The 23,507-nt window shown below is 45.1% G+C and overlaps 1 protein-coding gene across 4 annotated transcripts in view; it reads left to right on the forward strand.

The window, feature by feature from the left end:
* Positions 1 to 236: 236 nt before the first annotated feature.
* prdm15 (PR domain containing 15) overlaps positions 237 to 23,507 on the forward strand; it is a 79,225-nt gene continuing 55,954 nt past the window's right edge. For all 4 annotated transcript variants that reach the window (XM_073045020.1, XM_073045021.1, XM_073045023.1 and 1 more), the window contains exons 1-5: positions 237 to 345; positions 8,975 to 9,011; positions 13,821 to 13,914; positions 15,934 to 16,087; positions 19,822 to 19,974. In XM_073045020.1, the coding sequence (XP_072901121.1) occupies positions 8,975 to 9,011; positions 13,821 to 13,914; positions 15,934 to 16,087; positions 19,822 to 19,974 (438 nt within the window). In that variant the 5' untranslated portion in view covers positions 237 to 345. The remainder of the gene's footprint in view (positions 346 to 8,974; positions 9,012 to 13,820; positions 13,915 to 15,933; positions 16,088 to 19,821; positions 19,975 to 23,507) is intronic.

Here is a 23,507-nt window from a genome sequence, read left to right on the forward strand (position 1 = left end):
GAATTCCCGTACTTATCTCTAAATTCCTAGAAATATTAGGCAAGGAGCGCGAATATCCCTATTAAACTGGGTAAAAAGCCCTGCGCTTGGAGGCTGGAGGTCCGGCGAATGGCATGCTAGGAGATGTAGTCTGTCTTTCCCCAGTCTCGCCGTGTGGCCCGCAAAGACTACAATTCCCGGCAGGCGTCGGCTAAAAGCCGTGTCGGCGGCTTCCGCTCTTGCGCGCTGGTGGGCGAGCGGACTGGAACCCGGAGTCAGGATTCGCGAGAGTCGAACCTACGCGGAAAACCAGGCGGAAAGCGGGGGGCAAAACCCGGCGCGGCCTGCGCCCGGCCCCGGAGGGAGGTAGGTGGCTGTGCCGCCCGGTCTCACAGGAGGGCAAGGGAAGCGGCCTTGGCGGGAGGGAGGGGTCCGGCTCGGCGCCCGCAGCTGCCGATTGGTGCTTGCAATATTTTGGAACGTCGCACCGGCGATCGATACAATGTTTCCATTCCGGCCGCCATTCCGCCTGTTCTTTGTTACAATGTTGCCAGGCGGAGCGCAGCGGATCGCTGTTAAAACCCGGCTGAGGGCCGCTGGCGGCCGCATGGATCGGCAACGGGAGGGACGCTCAGACAACCTGGAATGGCGGAGGCGGGGAGTGCAGGCGGAGCATTCCCAGCCTACACCCTCCTCCAGCAGCCAGCCGGGGACAGTCGGAGCCTGTTGGGTTCGGGACATTGCTCTCCCGGTGCGACCTGATCTAATAGCAGCACCAATAACGCAGACTCCATCCCGGCAACGGCAATGATGCACATTGCTTTTTAATGCACGGCGATGCTGGACACACTCTGTCTCTTTGATCGACCGGTAGCAGTATTAATAATAGTGCACAGTCTCTCCTGAAGGGTGGCTCCAGTATAATTAATAAATGGCTCCTATCGGTCTTCGGCCGGCGTTGCATAGCAAAAATACAAAGTGTTGATTAATCCTTAACTTGTATGTGTAGCTTGTCTCCTTCTCTATCCACGAGAAAGCAGCAAGAGCACTGATTATTAACACTATACACAGAATGTTTTTTTCCCCGTCCAGAACTCGGAAAGAACAGTAACTCGCAGTCATCATTCATGTACAGTATTAACAGATGGTCTCCCTTTAACCAGGGAGGGGGAAAAAAAGCAGCAACGACGCACTCTTTATTAGCCTAATTTTTTTTTGGGACTGTCTCCACTGTCAAGAGAGCAGCAACAGCGAAAAGGCACGGTTTTGATTAACTTAACAATATTTCTGAACCATTTCTGTATCTGCAGCTGGGTGAATGTAGCAGCAAAACTGATTATTTATTAAAAGGCACTCTATCAAGAACGTTAAATTTAAAATGTGTTGAATGGTGGGTTTTTTGCATCAGAAATCTACATGGTTACAAATACACTTTAAAAATTTTTTTAACCCTTATATTAAAATAAGGTTACTTGCCGTTGGAATGACCACAGATAAATGTACAATATTGAATGAACAAAGAAACACTGGGCTAATGTGGCATATGTAGGTATGACCTTTTGCTATGAGGAAAGCTTTGAAGCTCTTGATCAATGCACAAGTATCAGAGGTGTCTAGCAATGTTTAAACATAAATTGTTTATTTTTCCACTGTGTGGGCTATTGAGAAAAAATCAGTGGGCCCAGGTCACTAGCAAATCCTGTCAAGACTTTTAGCTGGGCCTTAAATGTTTTATTGTTGCAACTGTTTCATCGCGTTTTCTTTTAAATTACCAGAACTCTATTTATCTGATTTGAAACATGGTATGAACGTAATTGTGCAGGGTCAATGCTGATGCAGATTGAGCTGGGGCTGTTTGCATACATCAGCTGCCTCATCATGGCTTTGTGTGTGAGCATTTTTATTCCACAAAACTTTCTGTACCCTGAGAAATCGGTCGATTTCAAGCATTGGTTGGTTGTGTGTTTATAAATGGAAGGTTCTTATTGCTTCTCCTTGAGTTTTCAGAGAGGAGCTGGATCCGCATTAAAATTAACCAATTTAGACATTTAATAGTGGATGGGCTTGAATAGAATGGGGCACCTTTGGTCTTTCAAATGTATGTGGGTGTCAGGAAAAATAAAAATCTTTTTTATATAAAAAAACGTTTCCATCAAAACTTCTGCCACTTATAGCTTCAGTTTATAGATGAGTTGGATGAAGAAGTGGAGTTAGTAAGTTTGCAGATGATTCGGAGGATGGCGGTGGTGTGGATAGTGTAGGCCACAGCAGGATATTGCCAGGGTGCAGAGCTGGGCTGAGAAGTTGGATGTGAAGTTCAGCTCAGAGTAGTGTGAAGTGATTCACTTTGGAAGATCAAACTTGAAAACAGAGTACCGGATTAATGGCGCAATTCTTAGAAAATTAGAGGGCGAAGTAGGAGGGAAGGGTTAGAATTGATCCTAAGTAAGACCAGCACCCTATTGGGCAAGGTAGTGTTCACGGGTTCAATGTCCACTTCAGGAATCGGATGGCAGAGGGGAAGAAGCTGTTCCTGAATCATTGAGTGTGTGCCTTCAGGCTTCTGTACCTCCTCCCTGATGGTAGCAATGAGAGCAGGGCATGATAGGGGTCCGTAATGAAGGGCGCTGCATCTTTTAGGCATCGCTCCATGAAGATGTCCTGGGTACTAGGGAGGCGAGTACCCATGATGGAGCTGACTAATTTTACAACTTTCTGCAGCTTATTTCAATCCTGTGCAGTAGCCGCCCCCCCCCCCCCCCATACCAGACGGTGATACAATACTTTTCATAGCACGTCTGTAAACACTTGCGAGTGTTTTTGGTGACATACCAAATCTCAGACTCAAGTGCTGTTGTGCCTTTTTTATAGCTGCCTTGATACAGGTTAGATCCTCAGATATTGACACCCAGGAATTTGAAATTGCTCACTCTCTCCACTTCTGAATCCTCTATGAAGACGGGTGTGTGTTCCCTCGTCTTACTCTTTCTGAAATCCACGGACAGTTCTTTTGCTCCTTCTCATGTTGAGTGCAAGGTTGGTGCGGTGAACCCACGCAGCTGGTATATCTCGCTCCTGGACGCCCTCTCGCCACCATCTGAGATTCTGCCATCAATGGTTGTATCATCAGCAAATTTATAGCTGGTACTTGAGCCGTGCCAAGCCACACAGTCATGGGTGTAGACAGAGTAGAGCAGTGGGCAAAGCAGACACCCCTGAGGTGCACCAGTGTTGATTGTCAGCGAGGTGGGGATGTTATTTCCGATCCGCACAGGCTAGTCTTCCAGTTAGGAAGTCGAGGATCCAGTTGCAGAGGGAGGTAATAGGCCCAGGTTCTGGAGCTTTTAATAAGACTGCATTTAAACACTTGTATTTCTGTTGTGGTTCCAGTGCTTTGCAGTCAGAGTACAGTACAATGCAACAGTCTCCGATATAGATACTGTATATATAAGATGTATATCTTAGACATAGATGTATTTTTTAGATATATAAAAGCTATATAGAGCCAGGATACCTAAGACTTGAACAATACGGTATTTGTCAACGTGGAGCAGAGAGTGAGTTTGTAAATCTGGCAGGAGTAAAGAACGTTGGGAGTGGTGAGGGTGGAGGGGTGTGGGACAGGTGGCAGAGAAGGAATGTCAGGGGTGGGGACTGGCAGCACAGGGGCAGACACACCCAGTTCTGAGACACCAGGCACGGTCACTTGATTCTAAACAATTGGTTTATTGATTATTACAACGTGTCTCTAGAGCTTCCCACTCCCTCCCCCTCTCCCTTCCCATTTTCCCAACTATGATTCCCATGATCCACCCCCTTCCCATACTCAGTCCACAATAGAGACCCATATCAGATTCAGGTTTATCATCACTCTCTAACATTTTTTTTGTGGCAGCAGTACAGTACAATACTGAGAATTACTACAGTACTGTGCAGAAGTCTCATTAACAAGGCACTTTCACCCACAGAGCTGGAGCTCAGTGGGTTTTTTTGCACCATTCGCTGTGAAACTCTAGAGACTGTTGTGCTTGAAAATCCCAGGAGATCAGCAGCTTCTGACAGACTCAAACCACCCTGTTTGGCATCAGCCGTCAAAGTCACTTAGATCACATTTCCCTTCCACTCAGATGTTTGGTCTAAACCGCAACTGAACCTCTTAACCATGTCTGCATGCTTTTATGCATTGAATTGCTGCCGCATGATTGGCTGATTAGATATTTGCATTAATGAGCAGGTGGCCACTGGATGTATCTAACTGTGCTAAAATGGCCGTACTTTTCCGTAAGGTCTGCTGTGGGGGTGTTTGTTGGCAGTTGCACCTCTTGCAATTCCTTAGTCAAAGAAACAGTCCAAGTGTGTCTGCAGGAAAATTTGGGTGATATTTTGCATGGGGTAAGAAATAGCAAGTAAGCGTCATGCTACCAAAGTGGCAGTCAGTCCCCATTTAGAACAAGGGATCTGTCGGGGGCTCAGTGCTGCCACCATTGCTGCGTCTTTGCACTATTACCATCCTCGGAGTCAACGTTGACCAGAAAGCCAACTGGATTGGCCACGTCACTATTGTGACTACAAGTGGAAGACACAATGTGCCAGGAGTTAAAGTTTCCAAATCACTGCTCCTACCACCCAGCGTCGATCCTGACTTCCAGTGCAGTTTATATAGATGTTGCATCTGTGACCACCTAGGTTCCACTAAGTACTGAATGGTACGCAGTAGGTTTAACATCAATGTACATATCAGTCACCAAATACAACTCTGAGATTCATTTTCTTGAAGGCATTCAAAAAAGTGCAATAGGGTCAGTGAAAAACTATATACAAAGGCCGACAAGTTGTATAAATACTAAAAGAACCAAGTTTTAATAATAAATAAATCCATAATGCTGAGAACTTGAGTTGTAGGGTCCTTGAAAGTGACTCCAAAGGTTGTGTTCAGTGATCATTTTGGTGTGGTGGTGAGTGAAGATGTCTATACTGGTTAATAATTCTTCATGAACCTGGTGGCGTGGGACTTGAAGCTGTTGTACCGCCTTCCTGGTAGTAGCAGTAAGAAGAGAGCGTGGCCTGGGTGGTGGGGGTCCTTGATGATGGATGCTGCTTTCCTGTTGTGGCAGTGCTGTTTGTTGATGTTGAGTGCCGTTGAGTCATAGTCGACTCATGGGGTTTTCGTGGCAAGACATGGAAGTGGATTGCCAGGCCTTTCTTCTGTGCGGATACTGCTGCTGCCCAGGTTGGGACCCGGTCAGGTTCGAACTCAGGACCCTCCGTCTTGAAGTCCGGTGCTGGTGCCTCCGGCTGGCCCAGCGCACTTTGTGGATGTGCTGAACTGGCAACTGTCAGTTGCTTTTTGATGCGAATGTGAGTGGCTACTGGGAATTAAGTGGGGGAATGAGATGTACGAAATCGTTCTGAGGAGGCACAGATTGAATAGACTGAAAGGTCTCCCACATTGCAGGCAAATATGAGAAAAGCATCTGAGAGACTCCTCGCTTGACACTACACATCCAATAGCATAGAATAGTACAGAATGCCTCCAAGGTGTGCAGACCTTTTAACCTCCTCAAAGATCAATCTAACCCTTCCCTCCCACATAGCCCTCCATTTTAATTTTATCCATGTGCCTCTCTGCGAATCTCTTAAATATCCCTAACGTGTCTGCCTTTCTGTGTACCTGCCACTCTTAAAACATCTGACATCCCTCCCATACTTTCCTCGTCACCTTAAAATTGTACCCTCGTGTATTGGCCATTTCCCCCCGGGAAAATGTTGCTGGCTGTCCACTCTATGCCCCAGATCAGGAATATGATAGACATACTCTTCATTTGCCTGAGCGAGTGCAGCTCCAGCAAGATTCGGGAGGGCTTGACACCGAATGAAGTGTCTTCAATCTTCATTTTTCACTTCACCAAGTGAAGCACCCTGCTTGATTGGCATCAATTAGGCTTCTACCATTCGAAATAGTTATTCTGTTTCTCCCACCCCACCCCACCCCACCCCATCAGCAGTATCCCCTCGACAGTATGCATGGCATTTACTTGCTTACAGACCCCTGCAGAATCTCCAAAGCCCTTGATGTCTGCCATGGAGAAGTACGAGCATATCTGGTGTAAGGGAAGAACACCACCTGCACGTTCTCCCCGAGTTGTGTGTCCCTAAGATGTAGGAACAGAATTAGGCCATTCAGCCCATTGAGACTGCTCCACAATTCTATCAGGGTTGATTTATCAACCCTGTCAACTCCATTTGAAATACACCCAGTGACTTGGCCTGCACAGCTGTCTGTGGCAGTGAATTTCACAGATTCACTATTCTCTGCCTAAAGAAATTCCTCCTCATCTCTGTTCTAAAGGTATATCCTTCTGACAAATAAACTCTTTTTGGGCTTCTATTTTAAGGCTGTGTCCTTTGGTGCTAGAATTCCCCACTATAGGAAGCATCCTCTCCGTGTGCACTTTATCTAGGTCTTTCAATATTCAACAGGTTTCAGTGAGATCCCTCCTCGTTCCTCTAAGCTCCAGCAAGTACAAGCCCAGGGTAATAAAATTCAACTCGTACATTAACTCTTTCATTCCCAGGATAATTCTCATGAATTTCCTCTGGGCTTTCTCCAATGTCAGTGCATCTTTTCTCAGATAAAGGGCCCAAAAGTACTCACAATACTGTCAAATGCAGTCTGGCCAATGCCTTATAAATCCTCTGCAATACCTCCTTTATACTCTAGTTCCCTCAAAGAATGCTAATATTGCACTTTCCTTCCTTACCATCAACTTGACGTGCAAGTTAACCTCCAGGGAATCCTGCAGGAGGACTCCCAAGTCGCTTTGTATCTGTGATTTCTGAATATTGTCCCCATTTAGAAAATAGTCTATGCCATTTTCCTTCCGCCAAATTGCGCCATCCAACTTCAGGAATGTGTCACTTTACCATCGGTAGGTCTAAATCTTTGCACTGTGGAATCATCAGGGTTACAATGCTTCGCGGAGGCGCTCGCCACTATCTTCTTAAAGCCAGTTAGGGATGGGCGGTGAATGTCAGTGCTGTCCACATCCTAAAAAAAGAACAGAATTTTAAAAAGAAACAAGATGAAGAACAGCCAATTTTACACAATCTTACAGAGAAGTTCTATAAAGATCTGTTACGTTTAATAATCTAGATTGCCTTCTGCTCATTGCTGCTGTCAGAGGAGGAGGAGGTACAAGATCGTGAAGACCCACACCTAATCTTCTAGGGACAACTTCTTCCCTTCCCCTCCAGTACCATGAACAATACCTCACTATTCCTCCTTCGCAAGTTTCTTTTTTTTTGTAACTTGTAGTGATTTTTATGTCTTGCACTGTACTGCTGCCACAAAACAATGTCAGTGACGATAAACCTGACTGATTCAGAGGAATGAATACCACAAAGGGTAGCCTTCTTATTTGAAATAGTGAAAGTGATCGTGTATGCTTACAAAAAAAACAAAGCATATTTCAGCTTAATATCCGAAGGGTATTGCAGCGTTTAATCAAAGTTGTTGGATACGGTCAGTTTGCCGTATTAGAACCTATTTTATTATTTTATTAGAGATTGAGCATGGTGACAGGCCTTCCCACGTGCCCAGTTACACCCTTGTGACCGATTAACCTAATCTAACCTGGATGTTTTTGGATTGTGGAAGGAAACTGGAGCACCCAGAGGAAACGCGCGCAGACACAGGAAGAATGTAAAAACGCCTTACGGACAGCAGGAATTGAACCTGGGTGGCTAGCACTGCAACAGCGTTACATTAACTGCTACTCTGCGGTCCCACTTCCCACTGCTGATGCTGGCACGCGTTGGAAAATTCCAGAAAATCAGTTCCATTCGTGTTGGTACAAATTTTAATTGCTGAAAGGTCTGGTCATTGTTGGTGGAGTCCCAGGAATCAACCATTTTAATCTACCTAGTATACTCTGGGTGTCATCAAGCATTATAGCACAGAAACAGGCTCTTTGGCCCATCTAGTCTGTTCTGAAAGATTATTCTACTCCCATTGACCTGCACCTGGACCATAGCCCTCCATACCCCCCCCCATCCATGTACATTTCCAAACTTCTCTTAAATGTTGAAATCAAACCTGCATCCACACTTCTGTTGGCAGCTCGTTCCACACTCTCACTAACCTGAGTGAGGAAGCTCCCCCTCATGTTCTCCTTAAACATTTCACCTTTCATCCTTAACCCATGACCCCTAGTTCTAGTCTCACCCATCCTCTGGAAAAAGCCTGCTTGCATTCCCCCTGTGTTTACCACTCAATTTTGTATACCTCAATCAAATCTCTCCTCATTCCCTAGTGATTGAAGTCCTAACCTATTCATTCTTTCCCTATAACTCGGGTCCCCAAGTTCCAGCAATATCGTTCTAAATTTTCTCTCTGCTTTTTCAATTTTGTTGATCTCTTTCCCATAGGTAGGTGACTAGAACTGCACACAGTGCTCCAAGTTAGGCCTCACCAATGTATTACACAACTTCAACACAACTGCTGCACTCCTGGATTTATGAAGCCCAATGTGCCAAAAGCTTTCTTTACTGCCCTATTTACCCGTGATGCCACATTCAAGGAATAATGGATCTGCATTTCCAGAGCCCTGTGTTCTACCGCACTCCTTAATGCCCTGCCACTCACCGTTGTAAGTCCTAGCTTGGTTTGTCTTCCCAAAGTGCAACACCTCACACTTGTGCGTTAAATTTCATCTGCCATTTTTCAGTCCATTTTTCCAGCTGGTGCTGTGCTCTCCTCCATGTTCCGGAGACGCACAGGTTTGTAGCTTAATCGGTTATGTGGGTGGAATTGGGCCAGAAGATCACTAAATAAAACATGAATGGAATATGTCTAAGCAGATGATGTTGTCCATATCTACTGAAGTTCCCTGGACCGAGGGATAATTCCAAAGCTCTTTATGAGATACACAGCTGCGCCTGTTTAATTTGCTCTAATTAATCCCAGTGTTCTTGATTTTTCTTTCCCCTATGGCAGATGGCTGGAGATGGTCTCGATGAAAGATTGTTTGTCTGTAAGTATGAAAACAGTTGTGTCTGAGTGTACAAAAATCAAACTTTTCAGTGTTGTTTGTAGTAGTTTGAAAATGTGCTTTTTTGTGCTGTCATGTAGCAAATCGCCAGGCACTTTACCCTCTGTCAGGTTCCACGGGTACCAGGGTGGTAATGAGTAGGTTGAATGAGAAGTGATTGTTATGCACTCAGTGGCTACGTTATTAGGTACCTTCTGTACCAAATAAGGTGGCCACTGAGTGTTTGTGCATACGCATAACAGAAGCCATCCACTTCAAGATTTGGCATGTTGTGCATTCGAAGATGTTCTTCAGCACGCCGCTGTCTTAACGCGTGGTTATTCGAGTTGTTATCACTTTCCTGTCAGCCTGATCCTGACTGGCCATTCTCCTCTGACCTTTCTCATTTACAACGTGCTTTTGCCCACAGACTGACGCTCACTACATTTTTTTTGTTTCTCACACCATTCTCCATAAACTCTAGAGGCTGGTGTACTTGAAAATCCCAGAAGATCAGCACTCTCTGAGACACTCAATCCTTCCCATCTGACACCGACAATCATTCCGTGATCAAAGTCACAGAAGTCTTCCCCGTTCTGATGATTGGTCTGGGCAACACCTAAACCTCTTGGCCATGTCTGCATGCTTTCATGATTTGAGTTGCTGTCACATGATTGACTGAGTAGACTCTGAGTGTACAAAGATACTGCAACAATTGCCCTGCTCCTCCCTGTGCCCTTGTAACCACTGGTAACTGAAGGTGCTTTGAAGATGGCACTCTCAACAGCACCACACTTTGCTCGATGCTGAATTCGATTCCAAGCTGAGATTTTATATTTACAGTCGGCCCTCCTTATCCACGGATTCCGCATGTGCAGATTCAACCAACCACGGACCGGGAAAACCCGGAAGTTCTCTCTCCTGCACTCGTTGTTTGAACATGTACAGACTATTTTTTTTCTTGTCATTATTCCCCAAACAATACAGTATAACAACTATTTAATTAGCATTTACATTGTATTAGATATTATAAGTAATCCAGAGATGATTTAAAAGTACAAGCAGTCCCCGGGTTATGAACGAGTTCCGTTCCTGAGTCCGTCTTTAAGTCGGATTTGAAGTCAGAACAGGTACATCCGGTATTATTTAGCGTCAGTTAGTCAAACGTTTGTCTTATTATATAGTATATATTTTATCTTTCCATGCATATAAAACACTTAAGAAATATATGTACTTCAATAACTAAACCACTGCGTTGCTTAGTAATAATTGTAGTTTTCATCGGGGCAGCGCCTTTCACATGTTCCTTTAAAATTGTTCCGATTGTTTACTGACGTAGCCTAAAGTTTTAACAGTCGCCGATGGCGTTTCACCTCTTTCCGATTGCTTTATTACTTCCACTTTATTTTCAATTGTGATCGTGATTATTTTCGTGAACAGAAACACTGCGGATTCAGAGCTCTGGCGCCAGGTCCTAATGTCCACCGCACTGAGACAGGTTAAATAAGGGACTTGAGTTAAGTGCTGAAAAGAGTAGACGTGATTCAGTGAGACCACCTCCCTGCAAACTGCTTTCAAACAAACTCTTCAATAGATTCTTCATGGTAATAGATGACCAGGAGGGTAGGTTATGAAGGCTCTGGTCAATCCCTTTCTTATTCCTATGTTCAATAGGTCATGGATTCAACCCCATAACGAGATCTGAATGAGTAATGCACATCTGTCACAGAATATTGGAGGAGCTCAGCATCTATGGAGGGAAATAAATAGTCAAATGTTTTGGGCCGAGATCCTTTGTCAGTCTTGAAGGGTCCCGGCCCAAAACGTCGACTGTTTCTTTCTACCTCGAGGTACTGCCTGACCTGCTGAGTTGCTCCACTGTTTTGCAAGATCGGCAGCATCTGCAGAATCTCTCGATGAGCAATGTGCAAAGTTGCTTTATTGCAGTGTCATATCCTGTGTGGCACTCTTAACCAGTACGGTCTGAACAACTGGGTCATTCCTGTCTAAGGGGGATATTCTATTCATAAAAAGAGCTTCATTGCACCACAATGTGTGAAGATGCCTGAAAAAAAAGTTACTTCAAACAAGGCAGGAGTGAAAAGTTATAAAGGGAAACTATTTTGATTAGAAGCAGGTTCTTTATAGAAGTCTGCCTTGGAATTTAACCAGAAATGACATTAAACAATCTTGAATCTATTGGATATTTCTGACATAAAGGACAGATCTTAGACTCTAGTTAGAAGCAGTGAATGGCGTATCCCAAATGATACATCTCTCTAAAACAATTTGTCACATCTAAACATGCGGATCTTGAGCAAAACTGGTGTAAGAATTGGTGAAAAATTGTTATATTAAAAAAAATTCTATTACTTTTTATGCAGAGAGGTGCAAATGGGTATAAACCATTGTTCCATCTGCAATTGGCAGGATTTCCCAGTGGCCAACCATTTTAATTCCAACCCCCAATTGTATTCCAACATGTCAGTCCATGGCCGCCTCTTGTGCCACAATGAGTATATCCTCAGGTTGGAGGAGCAACACCTTACTTTCCGTCTGGGTAGCCTCCAACCTGATGGCATGAACATTGATTTCTCTTAACTTCCAGCAATTTTTTCCCTCCCTCTTCTCTCTTCTTCAATCCCCCACTATGGCTCCCCCTTAAACCTTCATTTCTCCTCTCCTGCCTGTACCGTCCCCTTGGTGCTCCTCCAACTTTCCTTCTTCCAGCCCTTTAACTTTTCTACCCGTCACCTCCCAGCTTCATCCCCCCTCCCACACCCACCCACCCAACTTAACCCATCACCTCCCAGCTTCATCCCCCCTCCCACACCCACCCACCCAACTTAACCCATCACCTCCCAGCTTCATCCCCCCTCCCACACCCACCCACCCAACTTAACCCGTCACCTCCCAGTTTCATCCCCCCTCCCATGCCCACCCACCCGCATTAACCCATCACCTCCCAGCTTCATCCCCCCTCCCACACCCACCCACCCAACTTAACCCATCACATCCCAGCTTCATCCCCCCTCCCACACCCACCCACCCAACTTAACCCATCACCTCCCAGCTTCATCCCCCCTCCCACACCCACCCACCCAACTTAACCCATCACCTCCCAGCTTCATCCCCCCTCCCACACCCACCCACCCAACTTAACCCATCACCTCCCAGCTTCATCCCCCCCCACACACACCCACCCAACTTAACCCATCACCTCCCAGCTTCATCCCCCCCCACACCCACCCACCCAACTTAACCCATCACCTCCCAGCTTCATCCCCCCTCCCACACCCACCCACCCAACTTAACCCATCACCTCCCAGCTTCATCCCCCCTCCCACACCCACCCACCCAACTTAACCCATCACCTCCCAGCTTCATCCCCCCTCCCACACCCACCCACCCAACTTAACCCATCACCTCCCAGCTTCATCCCCCCTCCCACACCCACCCACCCAACTTAACCCATCACCTCCCAGCTTCATCCCCCCCCCACACCCACCCACCCAACTTAACCCATCACCTCCCAGCTTCATTCCCCCCCCCATACCCACCCACCCAACTTAACCCATCACCTCCCAGCTTCATCCCCCCCCCCACACACACCCACCCAACTTAACCCATCACCTCCCAGCTTCATCCCCCCCCCACACCCACCCACCCGGATTAACCCATCACCTCCCAGCTTCATCCCCCCCCCACACCCACCCAACTTAACCCATCACCTCCCAGCTTCATTCCCCCTCCCACACCCACCCGCCCAATTTAACCCGTCACCTCCCAGCTTCATGCCCACCCACCTGGATTAACCCATCACCTCCCAGCTTCATTCCCCCCCCCCCATACCCACCCACCCGGATTAACCCATCACCTCCCAGCTTCATTCCCCCCCCCCCCCCACACCCACCCACCCGCATTAACTCATCACCTCCCAGCTTCATTCCCCCCCCCCATACCCACCCACCCGGATTAACCTATCACCTTCTAGCTTGTACTCCTTCCCCTCCCCCCACCACCTTATTCTGGCTTCGACCCCTTCCTTTCCAGTCCTGATGAAGGGTCTCAGCTCGAAACGTTGACTGTTTATTCCTTTCCATAGATGCTGCCCGATCTATGGAGTTCCTGCAGCATTTTGCATATGTTATTAAGAACAAAAAGCAAATTATTTCTGTTGCTGGCTTGTAACTATTCGTAGACCCATAGTTTGTGTTTTGGAAGCTGACCCTTTTAACCTAATAAGCATTCACTAACCGTCAAGCAACAATGATAGCCCCTGCCTGCTGTCTTTGAAAGATAAAGTGCATGTGACTGGTTGTATCTCCAGTAGTGACATGAGAGATTCTGCTGATGCTGGAAATCTAGAAACACGCCCACACACGTTCAACTGCTGACTGCTACAAAATTCATGGACTCAGGGACTTGGACTGTCTTTTTTTGTGTGATTGTATTTCACTCTTATCTCGTTAATGCTACATGTGCCTTGTGCTGTGTGTGACTGTTGGTACTGTGTTTTGCACCTTGGCCCCAGAGTAACACTTTCGTTTGCCTGTCTTCATGGGTGTTCATGTGTGGTTGAATGACAATTAAACTTGAACCTGCTGAGTTCCTCCAGCATTTTGTGTGTGTCGTATTTCCAGCTGAGATTTTGCATTCAGCTCTTTGGAATGGGTCCTGCAACTTCTGACTCGGGGGTGGGAATGTTACTGTCTGAGCCACTGCTGATTGATACTATGTACGAATTTGTAATGGCAGATTGACCATGGGGAAACGTTGGGATTAAAGCCTCATCTCTCCGCTTTCTCCCAGGGTGTGATGACTGTGGGGAGTACCACGACTCGGAATGCCCGGAGCTCGGTCCGCTGGTGACTGTCAGCGACTCTTTCGTTTTGAGCAGAGCTCGGTAAGGACTGCACCAACTGGTGAAGTGAAAAGCGGGGCAGCAGTTCATTGTGTTTAGTTCTTTGATTTTTCTTTTTGAGATACAGCGTTGGTATGTCTTTAGACTGTGGGAGGAAACCCACACGGTCATGGGGAGAATGTACAAACTTCTTACAGACAGTGGTGGGAATTGAACCTGGGTCGTCTGTACCTTAAAGCAGTGTGCTAACCACTACGCTACATTACCTATCTAGAGGAAAGATATCAATAACATTGAAAGCGTGCAGAGAAAATTTATAAGGTGTTGCTGGGACTTGAGAACCTGAGCCATGTAGGCCTCCGTTAGTCTCGATAGCCATGGATGTGCACCTTGGAAAGTTTCCAGGGCACAAACCTGGCAAGGTTTTTTTTAATGGAAGACCGGCAGTTGCCCAAGCTGCAAGTCTCCCCCCTCCACGCCACCAATGTTGTCCAAGGGAAGGGCATTAGGACCCATACAGCTTGGCAGCGGTGTCGTCACAGAGCAATGTGTGGTTAAGTGCCTGGCTCAAGGACACACACGCAGCCTCAGCCAAGGCTCAAACTAGCGACCTTCAGGTAACTAGACGAATGCCTTAACCACTTGGCCACGCGCCAGCACACAACCCGAGTCATAGAGAAAGGTTGAATAGGTTAGGACTTTATTCTCAGAGGGTCACAGGATGAGCGGAGATTTCACAGAGGTATATGGAATTATGAGCAGTAGATAGGGTAAATGCAAGCAGACTTTTTCCACTGAGCTTGAGTGAGACTAGAACTAGAGGTCATGGGTTAAAAAATGAAGACTGAAATATTAAGAGGAACACGAGGGGAAACTTCTTTACTCGAAATGGTGCAGTGTGGGATGAACTGCCAGCAGAAGTGGTGGATATGTGTTTGATTGCAGCATTTCAGAGAAATTTGGATAGGGATGTAGATGGGAGAGGTATGGAGAGCTATAGTCTAGGGATGGGTCGATGGGACTAGGCAGTATAATAGTCGACATGGAATAAATGGCCTGTTTCTGTGCCGTAGTGCTCTATGACTCTCTGACATGGAAGTATACTTTTCCCCATTTGTCCCAGTGTGTTGCTGAATGGAAATCGTACCAGTTTCCCAATACGCCAAGATGGGTCCCGGGCGAGCCCCACGCCATATCTCACTCCTGGCCCAAACTGCTCTTCCACCTGACTTGTTCCTATTCCCTTTCAACATGGGAGGCCATTCAGCCCATCAAATCTGTGCTGGCTCACAGAGCGTCCTGCTTCCCACGTAATCTTCTTTATCAAGAGTACTATCATGCCTGAGGCTTTCCAGATGTTAGATAGTACTTCCTGTGGCAGCTAATTTATGGAAGAATATTGTGATTCTTAGGATCCCTGATTGTCTGTTATGGAAAATATTACATACTTGTTTAATCAATAAATTCCTAGTGACCTGTGCTGTTCCAGTATTACTGTAAGCTTAATGAAATGGGTCCAACTCTAATTACTGTGGGGCAAATTCAAGTGGTATGTTTCATTCCTGAGGATAGTTTCTTGCCATACACTCGTTTGGCAACAATGATCTGCTATGTGGTTAGACTAACTGCACTTACTGACTGAAAGTTAGACCAGCTTGTCTCTGGCAACATCTTCACCATTTGAGGATTATGAGGGCCTGCCTTAAATTAGAAAGGCATAACCACTAATAGCTGTCTGTCCTGAAGGCATTCTTTTCCAATATCTCGGTTAAGATCAAATATTCTATGGTCTTTCTGTAACAAGTTTGAAATGCTAAATGATCTGATGGGCTGTTTCTGTTGTTTTCAAGGCACAGTATTGTGGTTATTGGCAAGAAACTTGTTTTTCTCACTTTCACTCTCTTTGTGCACTACTAATTTAATTATGTGTTATTTATAGAAATATTTTGTGTATTGCACTGTATTGCCACTGCAAAGCAACAAGTTTCATGATGTACTGCATGTTAATGATAGTCAGTCTGATTCTGACTCTGACAAATGTTGTAATTTTGTAATGTCCAGGTCTTCACTGCCATCCAGTTTGGAGATTAGGCAGCTGGAAGATGGAAGTGAAGGGGTCTTTGCGTTGTCTCCTCTGGTGAAGCGCACACAGTTTGGACCATTTGAAGCCAAAAGAGTTCCCCGGCTAGAGAAAGAAAGTATGTTTTCTCTGAAGGTAGGTTGCGCATTGACCAATCAGCTGCTCCACCTTTGTTTAACGAGAGTAAAACGTTTGGAACATGCCAGAGTTCTCCACTGTTAGGTTCCTTGCTTATGCAGAGTTACCTAGTCTTATCCCAGGGGCTATTAACCATATAACAATTACAGCACGGAAACAGGCCATCGCGGCCCTTCTGGTCCGTGCCGAACGCTTACTCTCACCTAGTGCACTCAGCCCATAACCCTCCATTCCTTTCCTGTCCATATACCTATCCAATTTTACTTTAAATGACAATACCAAACCTGCCTTTACCACTTCTACTGGAAGCTCGTTCCACACAGCTACCACTCTCTGAGAAAAGAAATTCCCCCTCATGTTACCCTTAAACTTTTGCTCCCTAACTCTCAACTCATGTCTCCTTGTTTGAATCTCCCCTACTCTCAATGGAAAAAGCCTATCCGCGTCAACGCGATCTATCCCCCTCATTATTTTAAATACCTCTATCAAGTCCCCCCTCAACCTTCTACGCGCCAAAGAATAAAGACCTAACTTGTTCAACCTTTCCCTGTAACTTAAGTGCTGAAACCCAGGTAACATATATATTGAGCCTCTTGTGAAGGAGCAACTTTCATTTATGTGGTGCTAAACCAGGTTGGAATGTCCAGTTGAGATTTTTTAAAAGATTAGCTTTATTAATCACGTGCATCGAAACATACAGTGAAGGGTTTGCCTCAAATCAAATCAACAAGGATTCTGGAAATGTCACCACATTTCTGGCGCCCAACTTCAGCTTCTTCTTGGGCCCTTAGCTGCCAGTGTCATCGTTCTCTGTTCCAAGCCGGTTTCTTGAGGGTGACTACGAGTGGCCCCGTTGCCAAAGTTCAGCCTCTCTCTCCTCCATGTGTTCTTTGGATGTCCCTTTTCCCGCACTGTCTGGTTGGTTAGGTGCCCAACATGGCATGCGCACAATGTAATAACCTTAACCTGTGTGTTTTTATAACGTGTAGGAAACTGGAGCACCTGGAGGAAACCCATGTGGCTACAGGGAGATGGTACAATCTCTTCAAGTTAGCGGTGGGAATTGAATCCCAATCTTACATCCGGGGCTGTAAAGTGTAGTGCTAACTGCTCTGCTAATATGTCGTCCTCTATGCTACGCTGCCACGAACGATTGTATCTAGTGATGTGTTCTTAAAGATTGTAGGAAATTTAAGACCCATTTTACAGATAACAAACTTCCAGAACAGCAGTGACATGACCAGGTAATTTTTGTTGACTGGAGTTAAAATGGCTAGTTCTGCACATGACATCTGGTGTAGATAAGGTTGAGCTCTGCCAGAATCTACGTGTAGTTTAGTAACTTGCCACAGTTTGCTGTCCTTACTTTACCAGTAAAGAGCCAGTGGGCAGGATGAAATTGGCCATTTAATCATGAGCAGGTGCACTGAGAGTTCAAATCTTATGAAAGGTTCAAAAAGTTAGGTGATGATAGAGAACTAGAAGATTATAAGGCTAGCAGGAAGGAGCTCAAGAAATAAATTAGGAGAGCCAGAAGGGGCCATGAGAAGGCCTTGGCAGACAGGATTAAGGAAAACCCCAAGGCATTCTACAAGTACGTGAAGAGCAAGAGGATAAGACGTGAGAGAATAGGACCTATCAAGTGTGACAGTGGAAAAGTGTGTATGGAACTGGAGGAGATAGCAGAAGTACTTAATGAGTACTTTGCTTCAGTATTCACTATGGAAAAGGAACTTGGTGATTGTAGGGATGACTTACAGCGGACTGAAAAGCTTGAGCATGTAGATATTAAGATGGGATATTAAGGGAAAAGTATAAAATGGAGAAAAATCATCAAGGAATTAAATTATTGAATTTTTTATCAAAGCATTTTCTGGTTACAAATGCATGTGATTGGTGGCACAAAACTGGAGAAAGATCATGTCTTTCCTTCCCAATTATACGGTTTGGGATGAGGTGGAAATATGGACCTGGATATTCTACTGTATGTCTGCTTTTTTGGTATTGCATGTTTAGTTTAGAGAGAGTGTGGCTTCTGATTCATGTTTGGTACATTCCCCTTCCTGCTGTTTCCTGTTGACACGTGTGGGTCGAGATTAATGGAGAACACAGACACAATTGCGCGAGCTACAGCCCACCTACCTCCCACATATTCACAGCTGTCCAACCACCAACGGTTTTGCACTTTATTTCTTTTCAAGATTTGCAATGCCCATGACCTGCTGATCTGACTGATGCACAGACAAAAAAAAAACCCTTCCCTTTCTGGTTTTCTGAACGCTGGGAGCCTTGTAGGCTTCTCCTAAGAAGCTGGGCAGCACAGAACTCATTTGTCCAGTCACATTGGAATTATCTCTGAGTGAGCAATCAAGTTCCACCTCACATTGGGTAGCGTAGTGGTTAACGCGGTGCTCTTACAGTTCGGGGGGCACTGGAGTTCAGTTCCAGCGCTGTCTGTAAGAAATTAGTAATTCTCCCAGTGGACTGCGTGGGTTTCCTCCAGGTGCTCTGGTTTCCTCCCACAGCCCAAAGATGTACAGCTTAGTTAATTGGTCATTGTAAATTATCCTGTGATCAGGCTGGGGTTAAGTAGGTGGGTTGCTGTGTGGCATGACTCAGCAGGCTGGAAGGACCTGATCTGTGTTCAATCTCTAAATAAACTTTCCATACTTTCCCCCCACATCCTGGTAACTTGCACTTTGTTGAATAGATGTCCAATTACCTTTTGAAAGTTATATGTCTGATTGAAAGACCCTTTTGGGAAACATTTTCCACACAGTGAGAATTCACTTTAATTCCTCTGTAATGTTAATCTGCCAACTATCTTACATCTATGACGTAGTTACCAATCCACTCCAAAGGGAAGGTTTCTTTCTACCTGTTCTTGAAAACTTAAGATAATTTTGTATGGGTTTATTGGGTCTCTTTTTTTTGCCCTTTTTGTTTGTTCCCTCAATTTATCTATCCTGGGCTTATTTTTCTCGACTGGTGATGAATTTGACATCTGAACATACAGAAACCAATGTTAACAATTATTCCATAAAAATGGACAGAATGCAGCAAAGTGCGATTATAAAACTCCATGAATGATTGTAAGCAGCAGTGGAAAACTGCGCAGGGAACATTTATTCCGAGCGTTCTTGAACGTAAAGTCAGCCAAATTAAAAATTTATTGATCCACCCAAAATGGTCAGCATTAAAAATAGATTGAAAGACTGTACTTAGAGACATGTCAAAAGAGAACAAATGATCTGTGGATAGTGCGTGGTAGGGCTAGTAGAGCTGCTGCCTCACACTCCCAGTGGTCTCAGGTTCAATGCTGGCCGCAGGTGCTGTCTGTGGGGAACGTGGGGACGTGGGATTCCTTATGACCACATGTGTTTCTTCTTGGTGTTCTAGTTTCTTCTCATGACCCTAAGGTGTAGGTGAGTAGAAGAATCTGGAAGCAGTTGAGGGGAAAATGGGAAGAATGAAAAAGGATTAGTGTAAATGAGTGCTTGATGGATTTGGACTTGGTGGAACACAGGGTCTCTTCCTGTGCTGATTGTCTCCTTGACCTTGGCAGTCTCACTCTGGCATCAATTTCACTTATTTGGACAATTCCTAATGTTTTTTCCAAATGTTTTTCCCTCTTCTTTTTTCTATCTAGTCATGATCCACCAATGAGCTGACTGTTATTTTGAAATTTGTGTATGTGACAAGCTCACAGCTTATTTAATTTTGAATGCAAGGTTTTCCAGAAGGACGGGCCTGATGTTTGCTTTGACACCACGAATGAAGAGGACTGCAACTGGATGATATTCGTGAGACCTGCAACGGACTACAGTCATCAAAATCTCACAGCTTATCAACAGAGCCATGATATTTATTTCAACACGCTACAGGTACAGAGGTGCTCAATGACCCCAGATCTGAGACAACTTCAGTAGGATTAGAGCAGAATGGGAGCCCATGGGATTGGATATGTATTCTGCTGCAGTTAATGGCTGAAATGTTGAATTTGTGGTTCATTGTCACTGAGACTTCAACCTACTGTCATCATCTTAACAAAGGGAATATTCCCACATTTTCACAATTGGTTACTTGTAAAAATGGAGTTTGGGTTACTAAACCGTTTATTTAGAAAGGGGACATTGGCATTAATATATCAACTTTCACAATCCTGACCTGTCCAAAAGCTTTTTACAGTTAACAAAGAATTTTTGTGTAATGCCTTTTGTAGTGTAGAAAGTGTAGCAGACATATTGCATGCAGTAAGCTTCTGCAAATAAATGTGATATTAATTAGCTAATTTATTTTTCTGATATAGGCTAGGGAAAAAATTATTGACCAAGGTTCTTCAGATAGCTGCCTACTTCTTTTCAGAGTAAGATCCAAATGTTGGTTTGTTGTCTGCCCAGAAAGTGGCACTCTCTCACAGTCCTGGTGGATCAGCCTGGTCTTTTGTGATGAAGCCTTTGGTTGCACCCTAGAGGTAACAGAGTGGACAGGGGATGTGGTTCTTCCTCACCCCTACTGGGGCATAGGCTGCCAACAACAGGTCACCAGAGTCCTCTGGCCTGGGCCAGTCTTTCAGGTTGTCCCCCAAGTATAGCCCATCTTCCAAAGATCCTCCCTCTCCCAGGGATGAGATCTTTGGAGCTTCTAGTGTTTCTGTAGCTCTTTTTTTTACGAGATGGGGTTGCTAGCCCATGCCCAACCCTCCTCCTCTCTCAGCCATGCTTGGGACCGTCCATGGTGGAGTTTGGACTAGGCTAGTTCATCAAATGATTTCTGTAACTCTGCATGTTTCAGTGAGAAGGTTCTGTGAGATGTGTTGGCTGTGGCTTAGCTTGTAGCAGTTCTGCAGCTGAGCTGGAGATTCATGATGCAAGTCTCAATTCATCACAGAAATCTGCTTTGACAGTGCACGATTGTGCTAAGAATACCCAATGAAATTGCATGTGCTTCCTTTTGTTAAATTGATACCATGTTCCTCAGTTGGATGTAAGCAATTCAAATAGTGTCAGACAAGTCATTCTGGTATTTTGGTCTATATCAATCTACAGTATCATAGAAACAGATTGGTTGACCATTATGTTGTCATCTGTGAGAGCTTGCTGTGAGTAAAATGGTGATTTTTTTTTTTCTCCCTGCATAGCAGCTGTGATTGCATCTCAAAGCTACGTTAATGGCTACATTGATATCAAAGCTATGTTAATCCCAATCCTGGTGAAGGGTCTCAGTTCGTTGACTGTATATTTCATTCCCTAGAAGCTGCCTGACCTGCAGAGTTCCTCGTGTGTGTGTTGCTTAATGAAGACAACGTGTTGAGGATTCAAGCTTCAAAATAGATTTATTATCTAAGTTGTGTATGCCGTACACAATCATGAGATTCATCGTCCTGCAATCAGCCACAAAGCAAAGAAACAGCAGGGAACCTGTTCAAAGAAAACATTAATCACCCAACGCGTGAAAAAAAAAAGAACAAATCACTCAAATGGCAAAAAAGAACAAACGAATAATGCACGGAATAAGAAACATCAAACCTCAGTACTGGAAGCGTCTCTGAAGGTTCAGTGTAGTTCTATTTAGCGCTGTGTCATTTTTTGACTGCAGGCCGCAGATCCAATCAGCACCGAAGTGCCCCGATCAAAATCGCGCAAAGTAGCAATAAAAAGGTGTAACCAGAGCCAAATACAAAATGAAATGCGGAAACGATTGAAAATGATTGAAAAAATTGAAAATGAGTTCAATCCACAAACCGCCCATAACCCAAGACTCCTACACCTTCACACACAAAATGCTGGTGAAACACAGCAGGCCAGGCAGCATCTATAGGGAGAAGCGCTGTCGACATTTCAGGCCGAGACCCTTCCTACACCTTCATGATAATGGATTCCGTATGCATTGAGAGACGTCATTCCTGTTTATCATCTCTTTAAATGGGCAGTCCTTTGTTCATCAATTCAAGCCTCTAGTTCTATTTTCTCCCCATGAGGGGAAGAAGTCTCAGTATTTATTTTATTGAGACTGCTTAGGCTCTTGGACTTTGAGAGCTTGTTCTTCTAAACCCTAATGAATATCGGCCCAATCTACTTGACCTTCATGTCAAACGCTTCAGCCAGCAGTGAGCTTGAGGAATGTTTTCTAAACTGACTCCAGTACAAAGATACGGCTCTTTAAGTAGTGAGACACAGAATCAAAATCAGTTTTATTGTCACTGACATCTGTCATGAATTTGTTTTGCGGTGTAAGTGCAGTGCAAGGCATGAAAATTACTATAAATTCTAATAATACTCTATAAATTGTGCAAAAGTCAAACACTGAGTTAGTGTTCATGGGTTCGTGTCTGTTCAGAAATCCCAGAGGGAAAGAAGCTGTTCTCAAACGTTGCACGTGGTTTTTCAGGCTCCTGTACCTCCTCCCTGATTGTAGTAAGGAGAAGAGGGGATGTCCTGAATGGTGAGGGTCTTTAATGACAGATACCACCTTCTTGAGGCACCTTGATGACAGGGTGGGTTGTTCCTTTGATGGAACTGGCTGATCAAGAACTCTTGCGATTGTGCGCATTGGCGCCTCCGTACCAGTCCATAATGGAACAATCAGAAAACTCTCCACTCTACATCTGTAGAAATCTTGCAAGAGTCTTTGGTGACATGCCAAATCTCCCCAAACTCCTAATGAAGTATAACCACTGACGTGCCTTCTTTGTGATTGCATTAACATGCTGGCCCCAGGAGAGATCCTCCAAGATCCTGGCACCCAGGAACTTGAACCTGCTCACCCTTTCCACCTTTGATCTCCCAATGAGGACTGGTGTGTGTTCTCCCGACTTCCCATTCCTGAAGTCCACAGTGGATTCCTTAGTCTTGCTGATGTTCAGTGCGAGGTGGTTGTTGTGCAACCCCTCAGCCAGCTGTTCTGCTTCACTCCAGGATGCCTCCACGTTGCCATCGGAGATTCTGCCAGCAATAATGCTGCCATCAGCAAATGTATAGATGGCATTTGAGCTGTGCCTAGCCACGCAGTCATGAGTTTAGGGAGAGTAGAACAGTGGGCTTAGTGGACGTCCTTGAAGGACCCTGTGTTGATTGTCAACGAGGAGGAGCCACACTGTAGTCTCCTGATTTTAAAAAGTCGAGGATCCCTCTCTGCCTCGCTACCATCAGGCGAGACATGTAGGAGTCTTGGGTTCGGGACCGTCATTGCTCTGTAGCCAATGGGCTTCACTCACCTTAGCGATAAATTGACTCCACAGCTGTGGACTCAACGTTCAGGGACTCTGAGTTCACCTTCTCAGTGTTATTGTTTTCTTTTGCACTTGGGGTGTCTGCAGGTTTTTGGGTTTTGTTTGCAGATTCCATTTTATTTTTTGTTTTCCTGTGGGCGCGAGAAAATAATCTCAAGGTTGTACGTGGTATACGTACTTAGATCA

Source organism: Hemitrygon akajei, chromosome 5 (assembly GCF_048418815.1).
Source record: "Hemitrygon akajei chromosome 5, sHemAka1.3, whole genome shotgun sequence".
Classification (NCBI taxonomy): Eukaryota; Metazoa; Chordata; class Chondrichthyes; order Myliobatiformes; family Dasyatidae; genus Hemitrygon; species Hemitrygon akajei.